The sequence below is a fragment of the Haemorhous mexicanus genome, chromosome 4 (genome assembly GCF_027477595.1).
Source record: "Haemorhous mexicanus isolate bHaeMex1 chromosome 4, bHaeMex1.pri, whole genome shotgun sequence".
Taxonomy (NCBI): domain Eukaryota; kingdom Metazoa; phylum Chordata; class Aves; order Passeriformes; family Fringillidae; genus Haemorhous; species Haemorhous mexicanus.
In genome coordinates this window covers 31,603,576-31,620,600 of record NC_082344.1, presented here as the reverse complement: position 1 = coordinate 31,620,600, position 17,025 = coordinate 31,603,576, and the positions used below count along the sequence as shown (strand labels likewise).

Genomic DNA, 17,025 nt, shown 5'->3' with positions numbered 1-17,025 from the left:
TTTCTCTTGGCTCCGTTTGATTGGCGTGGCCGCAGTTCCTTTCTGTTCTGACCCCCTCGGTCAGGAAGGAGGTAGGGAGAAGTGTTTCTAGCAGGACAGAATCTCTCTGTGACCTCCTTTTGATCTGTGATGTTTCCTCAGTGACGGAAAGGCTTGTAGAAGAGAAGTCCATTTCTTTGTGCTCACTGAGCCAAAACAGTCAAATATCCTGTCCAGCTGGAAAAGCTGTGTACAGTGTTTCATGTGGCTGTGTAGGGCTGAAAGCACTTCACCAGAGAGCCCATGGAAGGGATAGTTGAGGGCATAAGCCACTGGTCAGAGATGTTGTCTACTCCCCTGGTACCACAGGTGTTTTTTTAGCTGGACTGGCTGTGAGGCCCAGGGCTGGTGTCACCCACCAGTGTTGACCTGGTTAGCTCACAGCCTCCCCCAGCTGGGTTTTTTTATAAAGTGTGCCACTGTAGCCCTGTTTCCTGGGACTGGTTGGTAGGCTCAGTATCTGCAGACTGCTTACATCTTTCAAAACTATCTCCAGTTCTGGTTGGATGAGCTGCTGCACCATCGTCCCGTGAATTAGCAGGGACAGCTCAGGTGCTGTTCATTCATGCTCAGAAAGGCTCTGAGTTTGACACAACAGGCCAAAAATAAAGCAGTTGTTCCTTTGTCTGATCTTTTCTCAGCATAAATGTAGTAATCCTACATCTTAATGGATGGGAAATGTATTGCAGATATTATATGTCTTTTATAAGGACTGCTTTTTGTTTCATGACTGACAGGGCATTTTCTCCCCAGGTGAATTCCTCATTCTTCTTCCAGTATTTTTTTCTAAGTACTTTATACTTCTTAGGAAGTTATTTTCATTTTTCTGAAGTCAGTAAAGTAAATTGCAGTGTGCTTTTACAAAAGTTGAAGTAAGATCTTGGTAGTCTGCAGACTTACAATTAGGTTCTGCAAAATATTTCCCTTTGCTTGCATCCACTGTGGGAATGAGAAGGTCCATGGTTTTGGTTTTAACTGGTGATACAGCCAGCTCATTCTGTTTGTGGTATTAACAAGATTTGTTTTATGAGCTTTGAATCCAGCACCATTAAGTGCTTTTGAACTCCCTTCTAGAAAAGCCAAGTTTCACAGTTTGTCTGATATTCATGTCAGCAGGGGCACTGTTAGCTGGTGAGACTAAAGAGAAAAAGAGCAATATGCAGGAAATTGCTGCTTAATATCTTGTTCCTCTTTTTGATAAATCTTTCTCTAATTAATCTAATCATAGCCTACCTAATGGTATAAACTTGATCAGAAAGCTGTATCCTTCCTTTTATTCATATTCCCATCACATCTCTCCTTGGGGACAGAGAAGGTTGCTTTGAAGTGAAACAAAGTATCTTGAAAGTGTAATTTTTACTCTCTTGAAAGTGTGTGCACATGGGTATGCTTAGTTCTGACTGCAGATCTTGCAAACAATAGTGAAGACACAATTGCACAGAATTCCTTTTGCAAACATCTGCCATTCTGGGACCAATAAAATCTTGCTGGCCCTTTGTATTTACTGTTTCCCATGTCCATTTTTGCAAGTACTGGACTTACTCATGCCAAGAACTCTTGAAAAATTATCTCATTTGCTGGAATAATTTTTGTGGCTATTTTATTTCAGGTTATTGTAGCTGTATTAGAGTGTTAAATGTCTCATCTTTATTTGACTTTTATAAGCTCTGTATCTATCAATAAACCATAGATGCTAACCCAAATGCCCACCTGTGAGATCTGAAGGTAGGCACTTAACTCAGAATTACGGGAATGTGAGTTTTGCTTCTCTGCTCCCTTCTTAGCATCTCTGGGGTGAATGGTACACTCACTACTCAGGAGCCTGTTAAGATTTAGGTGACATTAGAGACTTAGATTAAGAAGCTAAACCTCTCTACTATATACCAAATTTCTCCTTTCTCTTCTCCTTAAGTGGGGTATTGCTCTAGACTGAACCTGTTAGGTTATTATCTTGTTCTAGATAGCACACAGAGATAAAAGTTTAATTTCCTGGAGAAGACAAACTGTCTTTCAGCTGAGACAGCTTTTGGTGGTTAGTTCCTGTAGCCCTGGTCATAAATAGGAGGTTGCTCTGAGCAGGCATTTGCTCTCTGGCATTGTACCATGCTCTAAGAGCTACTTTTATATGCAGTGAGAATTTGTAAAGGTGGAAAAGCCCATCTGTGGGCTAATGAAAAGATACTCGGGCAACCTTTTACAAATACCGCCACGTACTCAACCTGGCTGATACCCGCTGTGCATGCACCCGGCTTGGCCTCAGCAGCCAGTCCCTTGGCTCCAAGCTGAGGGCTCTCCCAGTTTGCTGACATGCTCTTGCCAGTACTGAAGGGAAGCTGTGGTATCTGCAGTGCTCCTCTGATTAAATCTTTTCTGACTGACATGCTTCCGCGGAAGAGCTGTGACAGTTCATCGTAGTACAACTGTGTATTGGTTTTGCACCTGCTGCTGTCCTTTCTCCTGGTGTAACTGTCCAAAAATATGTGTATATATTTAGACCACAGCTGTAGAACAGCCTTGCAATGAAATCTGGGGATATTTGCATGTTTGATGCTGTTAGAATCCTGCACCCCTTTGGCTGCTCAGTGGTCATACTGCTGTGTGAGCTCACCCTAGTTTTCTGTTACTCCTTTCTTGGAGAGTTGTTTTGCACCAGAGGGGGAGTTGGTGTGTGGGTGTTTGAATGCTGCTATTTGCTGTTTTTTAAAGGACCTCTAGCCCTCCCATGGGGTTACTGCAGCAGGAATTCATACCTGTGCTACAGCCCAGCATACAGACTGCTGACAGGTACCAAGTGGAAAAACCCTGCTCATAGTGTGCTGTGTTTTGTCAACATGTTTTACTGCCCATGGTTTTCAGCAATTTGTTACTCAATATTTCTCTTTTTTTTTTTTTTATTTCTTCATTTGTGCCTACATTGCCTGGCAAACCATGTTGTTCTATAATAACATTTATTTTTCTTTTTCCCATAAGTTGCCAGTATCCATGTCCTTTCAATTTAGTAATCGCTATTGAATTTAAACAATAATGTAGAAATCCTCAAAAGTTTTTCTGATGTTCCATCATATATTAGCAAGAGCATAACCCTTTATTTTCAAGATACTGGTTCCTGGATCCATTTGCAGCAACTTTTCTTCATTTAGGTTGTTCTGAATTCTGTTTTGTGTTTTCCAGCTGTAATATAACTCATCCTCCAAAGTGCTGCTGGCTCGCTCAGCAGCTGTAGGTTGCATATTCTCCTTTAGGCTGTAACTGACCATAGCACTCAGCTGCCAGCAATGTTTAAGACAATAAAGACTGAAAAAAGGACTTATCCCATAGCCTCTGAATATACTGGAGTATTTTCAGTGCAGGTTTACTTCACTTAGCATAGCTCACCAAGGAATTGCCCAGTGGGCTTTGCCTTTTCCATGTGTTACAAAGGTCTCTACTGTTTTGGCAGAGAAGTCTCTTCTCAAATGCCAGACTTCTTTATTTACATGAAAGTTGTGTGGTGTTGGTGAAGGTAATTCTGAGATGTTTCCCTTCCTTGTTCCCAGCATCTCTGAATGGGCACAGATGCCCACACCCTTTATTTTTTATTTTCTTTCTGTCTTTCAGTAGGCTTGCTTGTGTTCAGACCAGCTATTCCCTTCTTACCCATGACTCAGGACTCATCTCATCATTAGCATTATGCTTTTCTTTCTAAATTAATTTATGCTGGTTCCTTCAGTAGTGTTAAGGTTCTCATTTCAGGGCATGTCTTTTTCTCCCCTTCCCAAGTAGGGCTTGCAGGTAGATGTTACAAAGTCTTGATCTTACTTACCCACTTCTAGACCAGTGCAAGTAAAGTGCTTTGATGCTGCAGAATACTGTTTTAAGGACAAGATTTAGGTGTTGAGGCCAGCATGAGAACAAAGAACTGTTCATAAAAATGGCTGTTAACAGGGCAATATCCCATGAGTTTCCCCAGCCAGCACTGCTTTACCTTGCTCAGTAGCTGGACCTTTGTTCTGTTTGAAAATAAGTCCTGAACTTTTGCTCAGAATAAATGTAACCCTGTGCCTGGTGTCTAGTAGCTTCATAAGAGCTGGCTTCTGCTGATGCAGCCTGGCTTGATTTGGGTTTTGTGAAGTGCTCACTGTGCCCTTCACTAGTCACAGTATTATCAGTGCCCACAGGGTTATAAAGCTCCTTCCTGCACTTTGATATTGGGAGAAGATGCCCTCTGCTCTTTATGATGGCACCTGTGTTCCAGAGAAAGCAAGTTCATCTTTTCACTCTTCTTTCAACCCCAACCATTTACAGAGGTGATTACAGGGAGGAAGTGGCCTGGGCAGCAAAGGTAGAGAGGGAAAAACAATTCCTTTCCCCAATCAAAGAGAACTCTCTACTTGCTGGGTTAAGAAAATAGATTTTCCTGTTATCCAGAAGATTGACATTATTTCCCCCTTCAGCAGTCATAGTCAAAGCAGTGAGAACATAGATTTTTTTGCAGCTTCTAACTGTTGAAAGACTTGTAACCTACTAAACACGATTTTTAAAAAATAACATAGCTTAGGCTCTTTTGACTCTCATTAAATAAACTCAGATATGGACCATAAATATGTAGTAGGTGACACACAGTACCTTTTAAAAGATGTAGTTCACTAGATGACCATGATTTGATGTTGTCTGTCTCTCTTTCCTTCACGGCTTAAGGCACCACACAGTGACCCGGGGTATAACTAAAGGAGTGAAGGAGGACTTCCGCCTGGCCATGGAGCGCCAGGTCTCGCGCTGTGGGGAAAATCTCATGGTGGTCTTGCATAGGTTCTGCATTAATGAGAAAATACTGCTGCTGCAGACTCTTGCTTGAACGGCCTGGATCCTGATGCAGTGTCTTTTATGGAGAGAGGGGAAGGCTCTTTGTATGAACAAGCAGCATAGCAGTGGAAAATCTCTTGTTCAGAGGGTCAAGAAGTTCCCTGTAAGTTACAGGTTCTGCACTACTTGATTTCTTATGTGAGTAGATCAAATTTTTAAATAAAACATTGTTTAAGAAGTCTTTGTAATATCCTATTTGTTTTGGGTTCTTTTCCCATGGCATTATACTAAGATGTGTGTCATAGTTCTTTCTATCTTTGCACATACACAGAGAACATAGCAAGGTATTTCAGGTTTTTTATTAGCACTAGTTTGGAAATCACAGCATGAGTGAATTTCCTGAATTTCCAAAAACTGTTATCTTACATTGAATTGGTCTGTTAGGTCTTCCTTGTCTGCAGAATTCTACCTGTATTGCTGGTTTTCAGATTCAGGGTCCTTAAGTAAATTCATGTAGAAAGAGGATTGTTTTGATTGAAATTGGGTAATATCCAAGTGATTATGCGGTCAATAGGAAATGGCCTTTCTGCACTCCTAGAGTGTAGCACATGAAACTTGGACCTTGTCCATGCAAGAGGTGTGTTACACAAAAGCCTAGAACATGCACAGATGGGCTGCTAAACCTCTAGGAGCAGCCTGCTGATTAATAAGCCAGTAGAAGAGCTTTTAGGCTGCAGCAGGATTCTAAACCTAAGGATTTGGTCAAATAAATGGGAGAAATACAGTGAAGCATGATCAGCTGAGAGCACCACCAGGCTGTGACACAGAGGTGCCTCCAAGCTTTCCCAGATGGTCACTGGCCAAGTTAAATGTGTGCCAGTAGCCAAAGGGGACAGGCATGCAAGAGGTGGCAAGGATATATACTAACCCCAGACCCCCTGAGTTAGGGGGTTCTGTGTCACACGCAGGGATGGCTACCACAGGCCCTTTCTGATAACCCCGTGCAGTCACCATCCCCCATCCCTTGCAGTTCCTTTCATGAACACCATCAGGGTGTCTTAGGCTGCCCAACTGTTAATGTATGTTCAGTTTCTCTATATGAAAGAGGGAAATCAGTAAAATATTTACAAAAGACAGAAAACAGAGAGCAACTGTAATAGACTAGTAAGTTTTTGTTAAATAGGAAAATACTGTCCCTTAAGTCACATAAAAGTCTTGATGACGACTTCCATGGCACTGTAAACTTGAACTAGTATCCCTTTTTAGTAATACAGCCTGAGTGGCAATATTTCAGGCTAATCCACCATATTTCAGGCTAATCCACTTGCCTCATCAGAATCTAGGCCTGCTAGACCTTGACCGCCTCTATCAGATTTTCCAGAATATCCTTCTCCTGTAAAGTATATAAGATATTATGACCCAAAGAGTTGTTGCAGTGAGGTTTTGAATCAGATGCTCTGCGTGGGATTGACTGTCTTGCATCTTCCACTTAAAAGGGAAGTAGTTTGCAAACACTTGGTGTCCAATGTATACCAGGATTGAGTTCATTCCTGTAAGGAAGCACAGGTTATACCATCTGAAAGAACAGGTTTGGGCTTGCTTCAGAGCAAGCAGGCAGACATGTGCCAGGCTTATAAAAGAGAGTGGCACCAAGACAACAACTGCTAATGTCATTTGCCCCAAAGATGCTACACACTGTTTTCAAATACAGTCTGAGGTGTTTTCTCCCTCAAAATATTTATTAAAAGAAATACAAATAACCTCTGTGCTAAATTGAAAATACCACCAAATCAGTATGCTGTAATTATATTAATAAGGAGAATAATAACAGTCACTGTTTTCAGGGTGGACGAGTGCCAACCAATCTGGTCAGATGTGCTGCCTTTACAAACAAATGCTGACTGCCGTTCAAAGCTCTGGGGTTTCTGGTAGGAGGTATGATACCCTGCTGTCACCCTGCCTATTTTCCTACCCAGACAACAGGGACCAAAGCTGTTGAAAGGTCCCCTCTGCTGTGGCTTTGCATTCTCTACTCAAGTTTGTTGTGTGCCCAGTGTGGTTAAAACCACAGTGGGATACTTTGGGAAACACGCTTATCTAAAATCACAGAGGCACAACCTACAGAGCTGCCCAGGGGATTTAGTCTTCCACATCTTCAGAAGTGGTATTACTCTGTTGACAGGCCTTTGAGTTTCCCATTAGGTTACACAAGTCTCAGCAGTCCCTTCCAAAACCAACTTTGAACAGCTGTGGTATTTTGCTTGGTACTAGGCAGCTGTTCACTGGGACCTTGACTTGATACCAAACTCAGAACAGTCACTAGGCAATAGCAGCTTTTAGCCCTCATTTAAAGAATTTATTGTTCCTCCTAAATATCTGGTGTCAGTATAGGTTGAGTGAATCCTATGGAAAGGTTACACTCAATCATTCTGGAATCCTTCAGGTTACTTCAATCTGAATCCCTACTTTCTTACAGACAATGGAAGCGAAGAAAACCAAAGGATAGTATCAGTGCAGAAAGAATCATAAGGAATATGTTTCCTAATGTGTTTTACTGACCTGGGTATAAAAATGGAGCACCTGACCACCATTTCTTGACATCCACAAGGTAATATATCAGCAATAAGAGGATGAAGGCAAAGCAGCTCATGGTTGTCACATATGATATTGACCTACAAACATTTCCAGTAGAAAGAGTAATATTTAGAGAACAATGTGATACAGATCTCACTGCACAAAAGGTAAAACATTCTCTGAGCTAAAATAGTACTTTAACAAAATCATATTGAATGTTCCATCTCTTTGCTTACCATAAGTTCTTGTTTATTGGAATAAACCCTTCTTCTTTAGAACATTTTGTCAAGATAGCAGAAATAACTCCCTGAAATAGAAAGTAAAGTTTATATAACCACTGCAGCATGTTTCAGAAATATTTGCATTGCATTAAAATATATGTCTTTTAAAAAGAGCTACATAACTATCAGACTTACCATTACTATGCCCCATATGATGAACCGACTCATAATTTGTTTGGGCTGGTCTTTGTAGAACAAAGTAATTTTTCCTGCCTTATGAAAACAATTTAAAAAAATAATTAATGCTCATTCATGGAACCACATTTCAAGAGCCAGATATATTTTCCACCAGTTACCTGTGCTAAGACAGAGACCACGAATGGGATTTCTGTCAGCCAAGTGGTTGAAAGACTCAAATTGAGGACTCTTTGTAAAGAATGGACACACAAGGGGAAAATATGTAAATGCAACCCAATCAGCAGTAGAGGTGCACCTTTTCTCCCTTTCTCACTATGTTAACTGAAGAAGGGGACAAGCATCTTTATTAGGTCAATGCAACATAAGTTGAGCTCCTCTCCCTTGGTAAGGAACAACACCAGAGCCAGCCCCAAGAGCTTCTCCACAGCATCCCTGAACTGCCCAGAGCACATGCTTCTTTTCATACACCACTAAGCAATGTGTCCTGATAATTCACTCCTCAGTGTCACACTTCTCTTCCAAGATCTGCCTTACAGATATTCCCAATCAGTTTTTCCCCAGTGCTACATGTGGTAACATTCCTTTCCCAGCACAAGAGTTCCAGTTTGGTTCACAGCTGCTGCACCATCAGAAAAGCCATAAGTGCATCAAAACTGCATCAAAAAGTGCAGAACTTTAAACAGTTGTGAGCTGTGGGCTTTTGGTGTTGGTAACACCAGTGTGAAGCCCTTCATCTCTCTTGTCAGGGAAGGTGAGCACACAGCACCTGTGCAAGATGGTTATCACTGCATGACAAGCAGAAAATCAGCAAGGGGGAGCAAGTACATCTGCAGCTTTTGAAACCCTTACAATGAAGTTGTGAAGTTTGTGTGTCAGCCTTATTTTCCAACATACAGAGCCAGCTTACTCCCACCATAAGCCCAACCTTGAAACACCAGGTGGCTATTTTGCAAGCTTCTTGCGTCCATCCCTTAAAAAAACTGAGAAGTCTCAGTGTATCTAATGCAAGCTACTGCCATGTTAGCTTCCACTTCTCTGGCACTCACCTCAGGCTAAGCCATTGCAAAAGCATTGTTCTGAAAAAGGTTTTATTAGAACCAGTCTCAGCCTTAAGTAAAGAAACCCAGTTGCCTCCCCACTACCAAGCTTCCTTCAAATCTTCCCATTATAGCATGCAGCCAGAAAGAAAACAAGGTACCTGCAGTCCCAAAAATGCCAAAACAATGCTATTTATGGTCCCCAGGATCCCTTCAGGATCATATGGCATCGTTGATTGGTAAGTCACCTTAGAGAGAAAACAGCTGTTACAGAGCACCCAAGCAACCGAACTCCTTTCTTTTAAATCTCCCTGCACGTATCATTCCCAAGCCACTCCTGACATATTGCAAACCAAAAACTACTTACACCTGAAGAGGGATGCTGATACATATGATTTTCTCCAAGAAGCAAGCGGTCAATGTAACCAGCTGCTCCTCCGGTGCAGTTGGGATACTTTCCGAAGTCCCCAATGCCCCCAGGACCAAGATAGCCCCTAGGACAGAGGCAGAGAGCTTGTAGCACAAAATGTTGTTACAGTCCAGCTGCACAGCAACTGGCCCACTGAACCAGCACACTAAATGCTCAATGTTTTCCCAGGCTAGAGGCTCACAATGGCAATGCAGTGATCATATATTGATCATATACACAGACCTCAGGGAGATTTTAATCCTCTTCTTTAAATAGAAAGGAAGAGTGACATCACCTGTATAACACCTGGTACTTGAATACCAAAGTAAAGAACGTTTTTTCACATGATGGATGCTTCTTTTAACCCTGCTGGCCTGAAAGCTCTTCCCTTCATTCTCTCCCTATGGCTAGTAAAATGTACCCTCCACTCAGGAGAAGAGAACCAACCTGATACCCCACATTAAGTTGTGAGTGCATGGTCTTACCTGGGACAATCTGGCACTGGTAACAAGAAGGTCAGGCAGAGCCAAATTGTTTCTAACACCAGAATAAAAATCCACTGTGGCCAGTAGGGGAGAATATCCTGCAGAGCAGGGAATCGTCCTTCCTGCATGAGATGGAGGGAGGGGTGTTAGCTGGCAAGTAAAAACCATGCCCTTGGGGACAACCTGTATTTCCTGGCAGGCAATCTTGTACCCCAGATACAAGAGGGAGACTTCATTACAAAACTGGGTTTTACCAACAGACCTTTCATTTTCACAAGCAATTTCCAGACACTTAGTTACTTGGGACAGGGGGGAGAAACAAACCAAAACAAAAGCCCTTAATGTTTTTTAACTTGGAAAATGTCAAAAGGAATTTTGATTCATGCATAGAACAAAAGCCTTTTGGGAAAACAGACTCTAGAAAGGCCAAAACCCAGTATTACTTTCCCCTGCTGTAGAAAAACCTTGCCAAAATTAACTGGACAAAACACAGACTACAGGATTCAGCATAGAGATGCCTGTTCCTGGGCTTCCTTGGCAGTGGAAAAGTCACAAAAGTGTCTTGGAATGCCTGTTTTTAAGAACTGTCTGAATGGATTGTTGAAATCCTCAAATATATTAAAGTTAGATGTGACAAAATGCAGACTGTGACACTGAAGGGTGCACATACCCAACATTGACCCCTGCCAGGCCACAGTGCACCACACATCATGTAAGATGTTACATCTTGTTTTCTTGTTGTTTCTCATGTGTTCTTTTTGCCCAAACAAGAGCAAAGGCTCCCAAACCCTGCTCCAGTATCAGTTCAGTTGTCATCTCCCCACATAACTCACCCAGGTCCCACTATCAGCTCTTGTAAACAGGAGTTCAAGAGCAGCAACCACCAGGTATGTGAATCCCAGCCTCTGGAGCACGCCTGGAATACGCAGATTATCCCAGGACACTGGAAGACATGCAAGCAGTATGGAAGAGGAGTAGACACAGGCTCTGTTGTAAATACAAAAGTGTATTTTTAAAAGAAGTCTCCTTCAGGGAGAGCCGAGATCCACTGCACCTGTGGGTACAAGGGATACCTCCACTCTGCCATCCCAATTTTCTGTACATCAAAGTCCTGGGAAAGCCACTAAGACAATCAACAGTGGTTGGCACAAGAGTCTAACAGAGAGAATTGCACCAGTGCAGAACTGAACCGCGCTCCACAAGATACCATCCAACTGTAGACAAAGTTTTTCCAACAGCCCAGCCAAGGAGGCAGGAACAAGTTACAGAAATGCAAGGAAGAGAGCAAGTTCCACTCACAAGGTCCAAGGCAGTAATTGGGATTCACAACTATGATTCCCAGCAGGATTAGCACAACACTCCTCCAGATGATTTTTCTAAGCATCTTCCACTTGGAACTTCCCCACCTCAGCATGGAGCCCAGTGCCAATGCTATTGATGCCCCCATGATGAACACAAACCTGGAGAACAGAGCAGGTGGGAAACGGAGTTGACAGATGTCTCATAACATGTATGAGTAACAGCAAACACTAAAGCTGGCAGAGTGGCCTGCACTGGTCCAACAGAGATGCATGCATTGAGTGAAACTGGGTGATTTTATTTCCTCTGATTGCTAGGAATTTCCAGGCTACTGAGCTTGCACTATGGAACACTTCTACCTTTTTCAGTGGTCAGTTGAGGTAGGGTTGTAATTGCAGTCTGCTCTTTTTCCAGCAATTCACATAAGACCATTCTTTTGGTTATAGAAATAGTAGCTTGGTTATAGAAATACTAAATTTATTTGGCTCCTTTTATCTATGGATACACACCAGTCCAGCTTCAAATCTTGCCAGACTGGCAGCTTTTAACACAGTGGCATGGCATTGAGCTTCTCAGGAATACTGCACTTCCACTGGCAGGGTAACTCTGGGCCTTGTGTGTGGGAAGAAGGAGGATGTGGGCACCAAAACCACTTAGCTCTTCTACTGGTTCATTAGGGTTATGTTGCTATTTGTAGGGGCAGACTCCTACTGACTGTTCAACACAAATTCATCCCTCCAAATACATTTCCACATGGAGGTAAGGTGAAAACAAAGTTCCACTTGCAATGTTTAATATAAAGAATCACTCGATACAAAAACTACTCTTGAGGAAAACTTACCATGGAAACACCAGATCTGCAACTGTTAATCCTACAGAGAAATACAAAGGAGCTGTTATTTACCTTGAACCCTCCTCACATTTAACAATAGTATTGCTGATTTTCTAGAGGAATTGGAGGCTGCTAGCAATTATTCATGTCTCAAAATCTAAAACATGTTATAAACAAAATCTACAAAGAGCTAATCATCTTGCTTCACTGCATTTGCCACTCTTCAAGAATAGGGTCAGAACTGATTGCTGTGCCTTGGGAAAGATTTCAGGGATGGGATCCTTGCTATTCTCCACAAAGGCATTACAATGCTTGACTTCATCCCCGTAGCTTACCAATCAAGGCATTATGTTTTTATAGCACTGAGCAACATCAGCTTGACTGTGGTCATTTAGCAACACAGGAAAGTTAAAGATACAACCCTGTATCACAAAAGAAAAGGTTACACACAGACTCTGATGTGAAACCATGCTGTCACTGCATGATGAGGAGGACCATACTCTGCTTTGTCCATTTAAACAACAGGCAGATTCCCTGCTGAGGCAAACCAGGACAGCATCCCAGCCTTTGGCTGAGCAACAGCTTGCTGCAGCAGCTGCAACAGCAATCATTTCTAGATACTGCTGCAATTAAAATCCAGAGCAACTGTCTCAATTGTACTTTACCATTCCAGCTCTCGTGTTTGAAGAACCAGTATTTTCCTCCTCCATAGTTAACAAACACCATAATTACAAGAGAGAGCCTGAAAAGAAAACAAAACCACAAAGTATCACATGTCGATGAAATGCATATTTATTAACTCAAAGTTAATGATTACTACTCCCACTAATGTATTTCTAATTCTGAGATTTGATTTATTTTATTTCTAAAGCAAGATTTCTAAGGTTTCCAGCTTTACCAACCAGTAAGCCATGTTTCAAAAATCATGTGGGGTTGAACCAAAGCAAGCTCCTTGTAGCATTTTCTACACTGAACTCATTGTTCTTTTGCACCCTCTGACACAACTTTGACGTCTCCTCAAATTAGATCAATTACAAAGTATTTTGGAAAATCTGAGAATTAAAATCTTGATTAACTTCCAAGTAAAACAGACCACCTTGAACTGTCCATCTGCTACATATTGCCACGCACTGTCAAATCACCACGGAAAAGTCTCATTCCCCTTGGAAGAGCTGCTTTTGAGCAAGCTCTTATGCTCACCCTCGGAAGGTGTCAAGGGAACGCAGGCGCTGCCGCGAGCCCGAGCTCCACGACTGCGGGGCAGGATCATAGTTAATGGAGTCTGTTGTGTTCGGGGATCCGAGCTCCTTCGGGAACAAACCAGACACACGAAGAGCAAGTCAGCAGCTGCACCAGCTGACAAGGGAACAAAGGATAGTAAACTGCAAACTTTCACACACACACTGTCTTTATTCTCCCTGTCTTCCTTTTGTCTACTTCTAACCTCTTCCCGGCTTCACCACATTGCAGTAATGCTTGCAGATGCTCCAGACTGTACCTTTGACCAGGCAGAAACAAGAATGCAGTGGAATGAGCCTGTGCTTAAGACTCATCAGAGCTGGGTCCCCTCCAAATCAGCCAGACTTGCCAACACTCTGAGTACTGCTTTACAACAGAGCTGAGCTGATTTAGTTGCTAGATTTAGTTAATTCTCAAACAGGACCCCCCCCCCCCAACCCATCAGCACTTGTCTGACACCACAGAGGGGCTCTTTTGAGATTGCTGTCGAGCTCTGCTTCCAAGTCTTTTGATTCTAGACAGGTTTGAACCTCTTAGATAGGAAGCCCAGACTGTGATGAGCCATCTACATTCTACTACAAAATGAGGATCCCACAGAAATGGCGGTTCTAGGGGTGCCAGAGAAATTCTGACTTCATTTTTTTGCTAAATTCCTGCTGTGCTGGAAGCAGCAATGAAGGCTGTGATTTCCCTTACACTGACTTTGTTAGAAGGGGACAGTATTTTCACCAACATATTTGTTTCAAAGGAGTTAAAGAGGGCACAAAACTGAATGTTCAAAACTTGCAAGAGCTTTACAGGGAATCCACTACACTTGCATGGAAACCCAGTCTAGCACTGTCCATTGACATAAAATTGCCTATCTGACATCAATACAAGATTTGCTAAGGGGAACACCCACAAGGGGAAGATGATTAGTAATAAACAAGTCCCCAGATGTCCAGATAGTGCGTATTTCCCAGAGATGCAAACACTACAGAATGCAAACTAAAGATACTGTGGTCACTCACGGAGTTAATCATACGATCAGTTGCTCTGGGATTCAGTTTCTTGTAAACCCAGTTTCTGACTGGATCAATTCTGAAAATGAGTAACAGTTTAAAACACAAAACATGCCAAAACTACTTTATAGTTTATTTCACCTTAATAGAAGCTATTTAACAGAATGAAACAGAAGTTTTGACAGTTCCTATTTCTGTTGTTACAGCCCACATAGGTAATACTGAGATTCAGCCAGCACCTAGGATCTCAGTTAAGTCCAGCTGTGGAAATACACTGACACAAGCTCATGTTTGGGGGTTTTATTCTCAGGTTGCTTACAGGCAAAGATGATTTACACCTTTCGGTAAAGGGTAGAAGGTTGCATTTGTTACATTTGCAGTTTGGTCTCACTGCCTTGGATTACTGATCCAGTGCTAGACAAGGAACAAGGGACATGAGGGTGCAGCAGGGCATTTGTGAGCTTACAGTGAGCATCAGCTGCTCTGCACACAAACTAGAGCTCCAGCTTCAGCTCTTGCAAGGCTGCAAGATATCCCTCGAGTGAAATCACATTACTCTGCATTTCTTGCCACATGTGCCACAACGTGCACATGGAAACTGATAACAGGATCTGATCTGCAAGCAGGGCTACAAGTGGGACTACAAAGCATTACCACACTGAGATGTGTGGTCTTAAACCGGCACGTGCAAGGAGGAAGTTCACTTACTTCATTAGAAGGCGCCCAGCAATCAGGAGAGCAAGGATGCCCATGTAAACCAGGAAAGCAAAGAGAATAGCTACATGAAAAGGGAAGAACACAACTCTATAAATGATCTAACAAAACCATTCAGCAACCTGGGCTTGGCAAGTGTGACACAAACATGACACAAAGCCCAACTCCCCGATCATTATCCCCCCCTCTCCATGCAGTACATCCCAGAGGAAAAAAAACCCACAGCAAAACCCCCAAACTACCCAACACAAAAGCAGGTTAGTTTCAAAGTGCAGCTCAGTGACTCCACATCTTGGCATAAAAAGAGCAAAATAAAACTGCATTGCATCACAAGACACTAGTGAGAGAAGAGCTGATGTGCTGTGATATGTTCTGAAGAAGGAAGTAGAGGTTTAAAAACAGCCTCAATGTGAAGAAGATAGGGGAAAGGGCAATACACCTAGTTAGCAAGCATTGAGAATTTTTCTTTACAGTTAGGAAACTGGAAGAACTGAAGAAGAATAATGTAATGGAAAAGAAGAGACATAGACAAGAGTTTGAAATGGTCCTGGATAAGAGATGAACAAAAAAGAAGGTCAGGTTCTAAATAAAAAGTGCAACAACAAACAAAAATCCAAACACTGTGTGACTTGTTTCCCATTTTGTGAGAGAAGATAGAGGGAAGAAGAGAGAGGATTCTGCATATATACAAAAACTTGCAGGGAAACAGGAAGTAGTATCTCCCTCCAGACACATACCCACTGATTTTTCTGTACCAATGCCTGCTGCAAAAATGTTGTGGGCAGACAGGATATCATGTGAAGAGGCCTGATCCTGGTCAGGGCCTCAAGATGGGTGTATAAAAGGAGGCAAGGATGTCAAGAAAGAAGAGGGGCAAGCCCACGACAACTCTCCAGCACAACATGAGTGGCTGCACTGGCTTCTTAGGAAGCTGGTTCTGCTGGGAGACATGTGGGTTGTAGAATGAAAGGGAAAAAGAGAACTCTACATACGAAGGTAGCTGTTGATAGGGCCTTCATTGATGATTAGGTCACAAGAAACAGTTTGGTTGCTTGTACTTATGGTCTTTACCACAAGGGAATAATTGCCAAACTCTCCGAAATGATACTGAATCCTGCAAATGATAAAGGAAACAAAACTTGGTGAGCCACCGCCAGTACATGCAGGTACCACTGCAGCACTCAAGGGGGCTGTCAGCCTGAATGCTTTAGGAAAGGCAAGCCAAAAACTTGGACCAACACTGATCTAACACGGACCTTGCCTCTTCCAAGCATTACCATCCCCTAGCCCAGCACCAATTCTGTACCACACATGCACTGCCACCATTTGTCTTCTTGAACTAGAGACTCCCTGCAAGAGAAACCACGTGCTTGCACATGCTGCCTCAATGAACACCGTTTTTGCTCCTGCTTGCACCTAGATCCTTTCAGCACAATTCCAAATTCTTGCACCTAGATCCTTTCAGCACTGTTTCAGCAGTGGGGTGAAGACTGAGCTCTAGGCCTAAACAGCTGGGAAAAAGGAGGTGATGAGCAAGCAGTGAAGAGGCACATGGCTCCAAGGGAAAAAAACCCAAAAAACCAAAAACCAACAACAAACCAACACAAATAGAGGATAGCGCTATCCATGTACTCCCTGGGGCTGGGTCACCTACTTGCAGAGATCTCTGTCACCCACAGAGCTGTTGAGCAGCAGAGTGAGTGGATGCTGTGTATCAACCATTACCGACGCCGTGCCTGGTTTTCTCAGGCTCTCGTTGCTTGGTGGGACAAACGCCAGGAACCGATACAAGCACTGTGGAAGAAGAGGGTGAAGGGAGCTCATTAGTGCCAAAGGAGAGTGAAAGGGGGCTCTGCCTTGCATGGTGGCAAAGACAAGGATAGATGCCACGGGGCTGGAGCATCTCCTGCCGCGGATATTCCCTGCGTGCTGCTCGAAGGTAAAACCGAAGCGAAGCGACCTGACGAAGCCCCGGGGAGACGCCGGAGCAGCCGACCAGCCCCGCCGCTGGCAGGGCTGTCAGAAGCGGAGGCCGGGGGGTGACCCCCGCCCGGCACAGCCCCTCACCTGGTGGCAGGAGCCGGAGCGGGCGGCGAGGTTCAGGCCCGGGGCGGGCAGCTCGTTGCGGACGAGCAGCAGCGCCTGGTCCATCCGCCCCGACCGCCGCCGCTCCGCCGCCGCCCCGCCGCGGGGCC

At 43.3% G+C, this 17,025-nt stretch overlaps 2 protein-coding genes across 8 annotated transcripts in view; one reads left to right on the top strand and one right to left on the bottom strand.

Moving 5' to 3' along the window:
• Nucleotides 1–10,384, top strand: part of INTS10 (integrator complex subunit 10) — a 26,730-nt gene extending 16,346 nt beyond the window's left edge. For 2 of the 7 annotated variants that reach the window (XM_059844278.1, XM_059844277.1), the window contains exons 17-18: nt 2,746–2,823; nt 4,717–5,059. In XM_059844278.1, the coding sequence (XP_059700261.1) occupies nt 2,746–2,823; nt 4,717–4,873 (235 nt within the window). In that variant the 3' untranslated portion in view covers nt 4,874–5,059. Of the gene's footprint in view, nt 1–2,745; nt 2,824–4,716; nt 5,060–6,665; nt 6,757–7,297 lie in introns of those variants that run through there. The other 5 variants (XM_059844276.1, XM_059844275.1, XR_009486209.1 and 2 more) reach the window with 4 other exon arrangements.
• HGSNAT (heparan-alpha-glucosaminide N-acetyltransferase) lies at nt 5,166–17,025 on the bottom strand. Its single transcript, XM_059844284.1, has 16 exons — nt 16,898–17,025; nt 16,485–16,624; nt 15,823–15,944; nt 14,825–14,894; nt 14,126–14,195; nt 13,077–13,183; nt 12,542–12,618; nt 11,886–11,916; nt 11,045–11,205; nt 10,579–10,688; nt 9,746–9,867; nt 9,219–9,345; nt 7,812–7,889; nt 7,632–7,702; nt 7,381–7,493; nt 5,166–6,371 (listed from the first exon to the last, which is right to left on the bottom strand). Exons 1-16 carry the CDS (start codon nt 16,979–16,981, stop codon nt 6,190–6,192), a joined length of 1,665 nt encoding a protein of 554 aa, XP_059700267.1. The 5' UTR covers nt 16,982–17,025; the 3' UTR covers nt 5,166–6,189.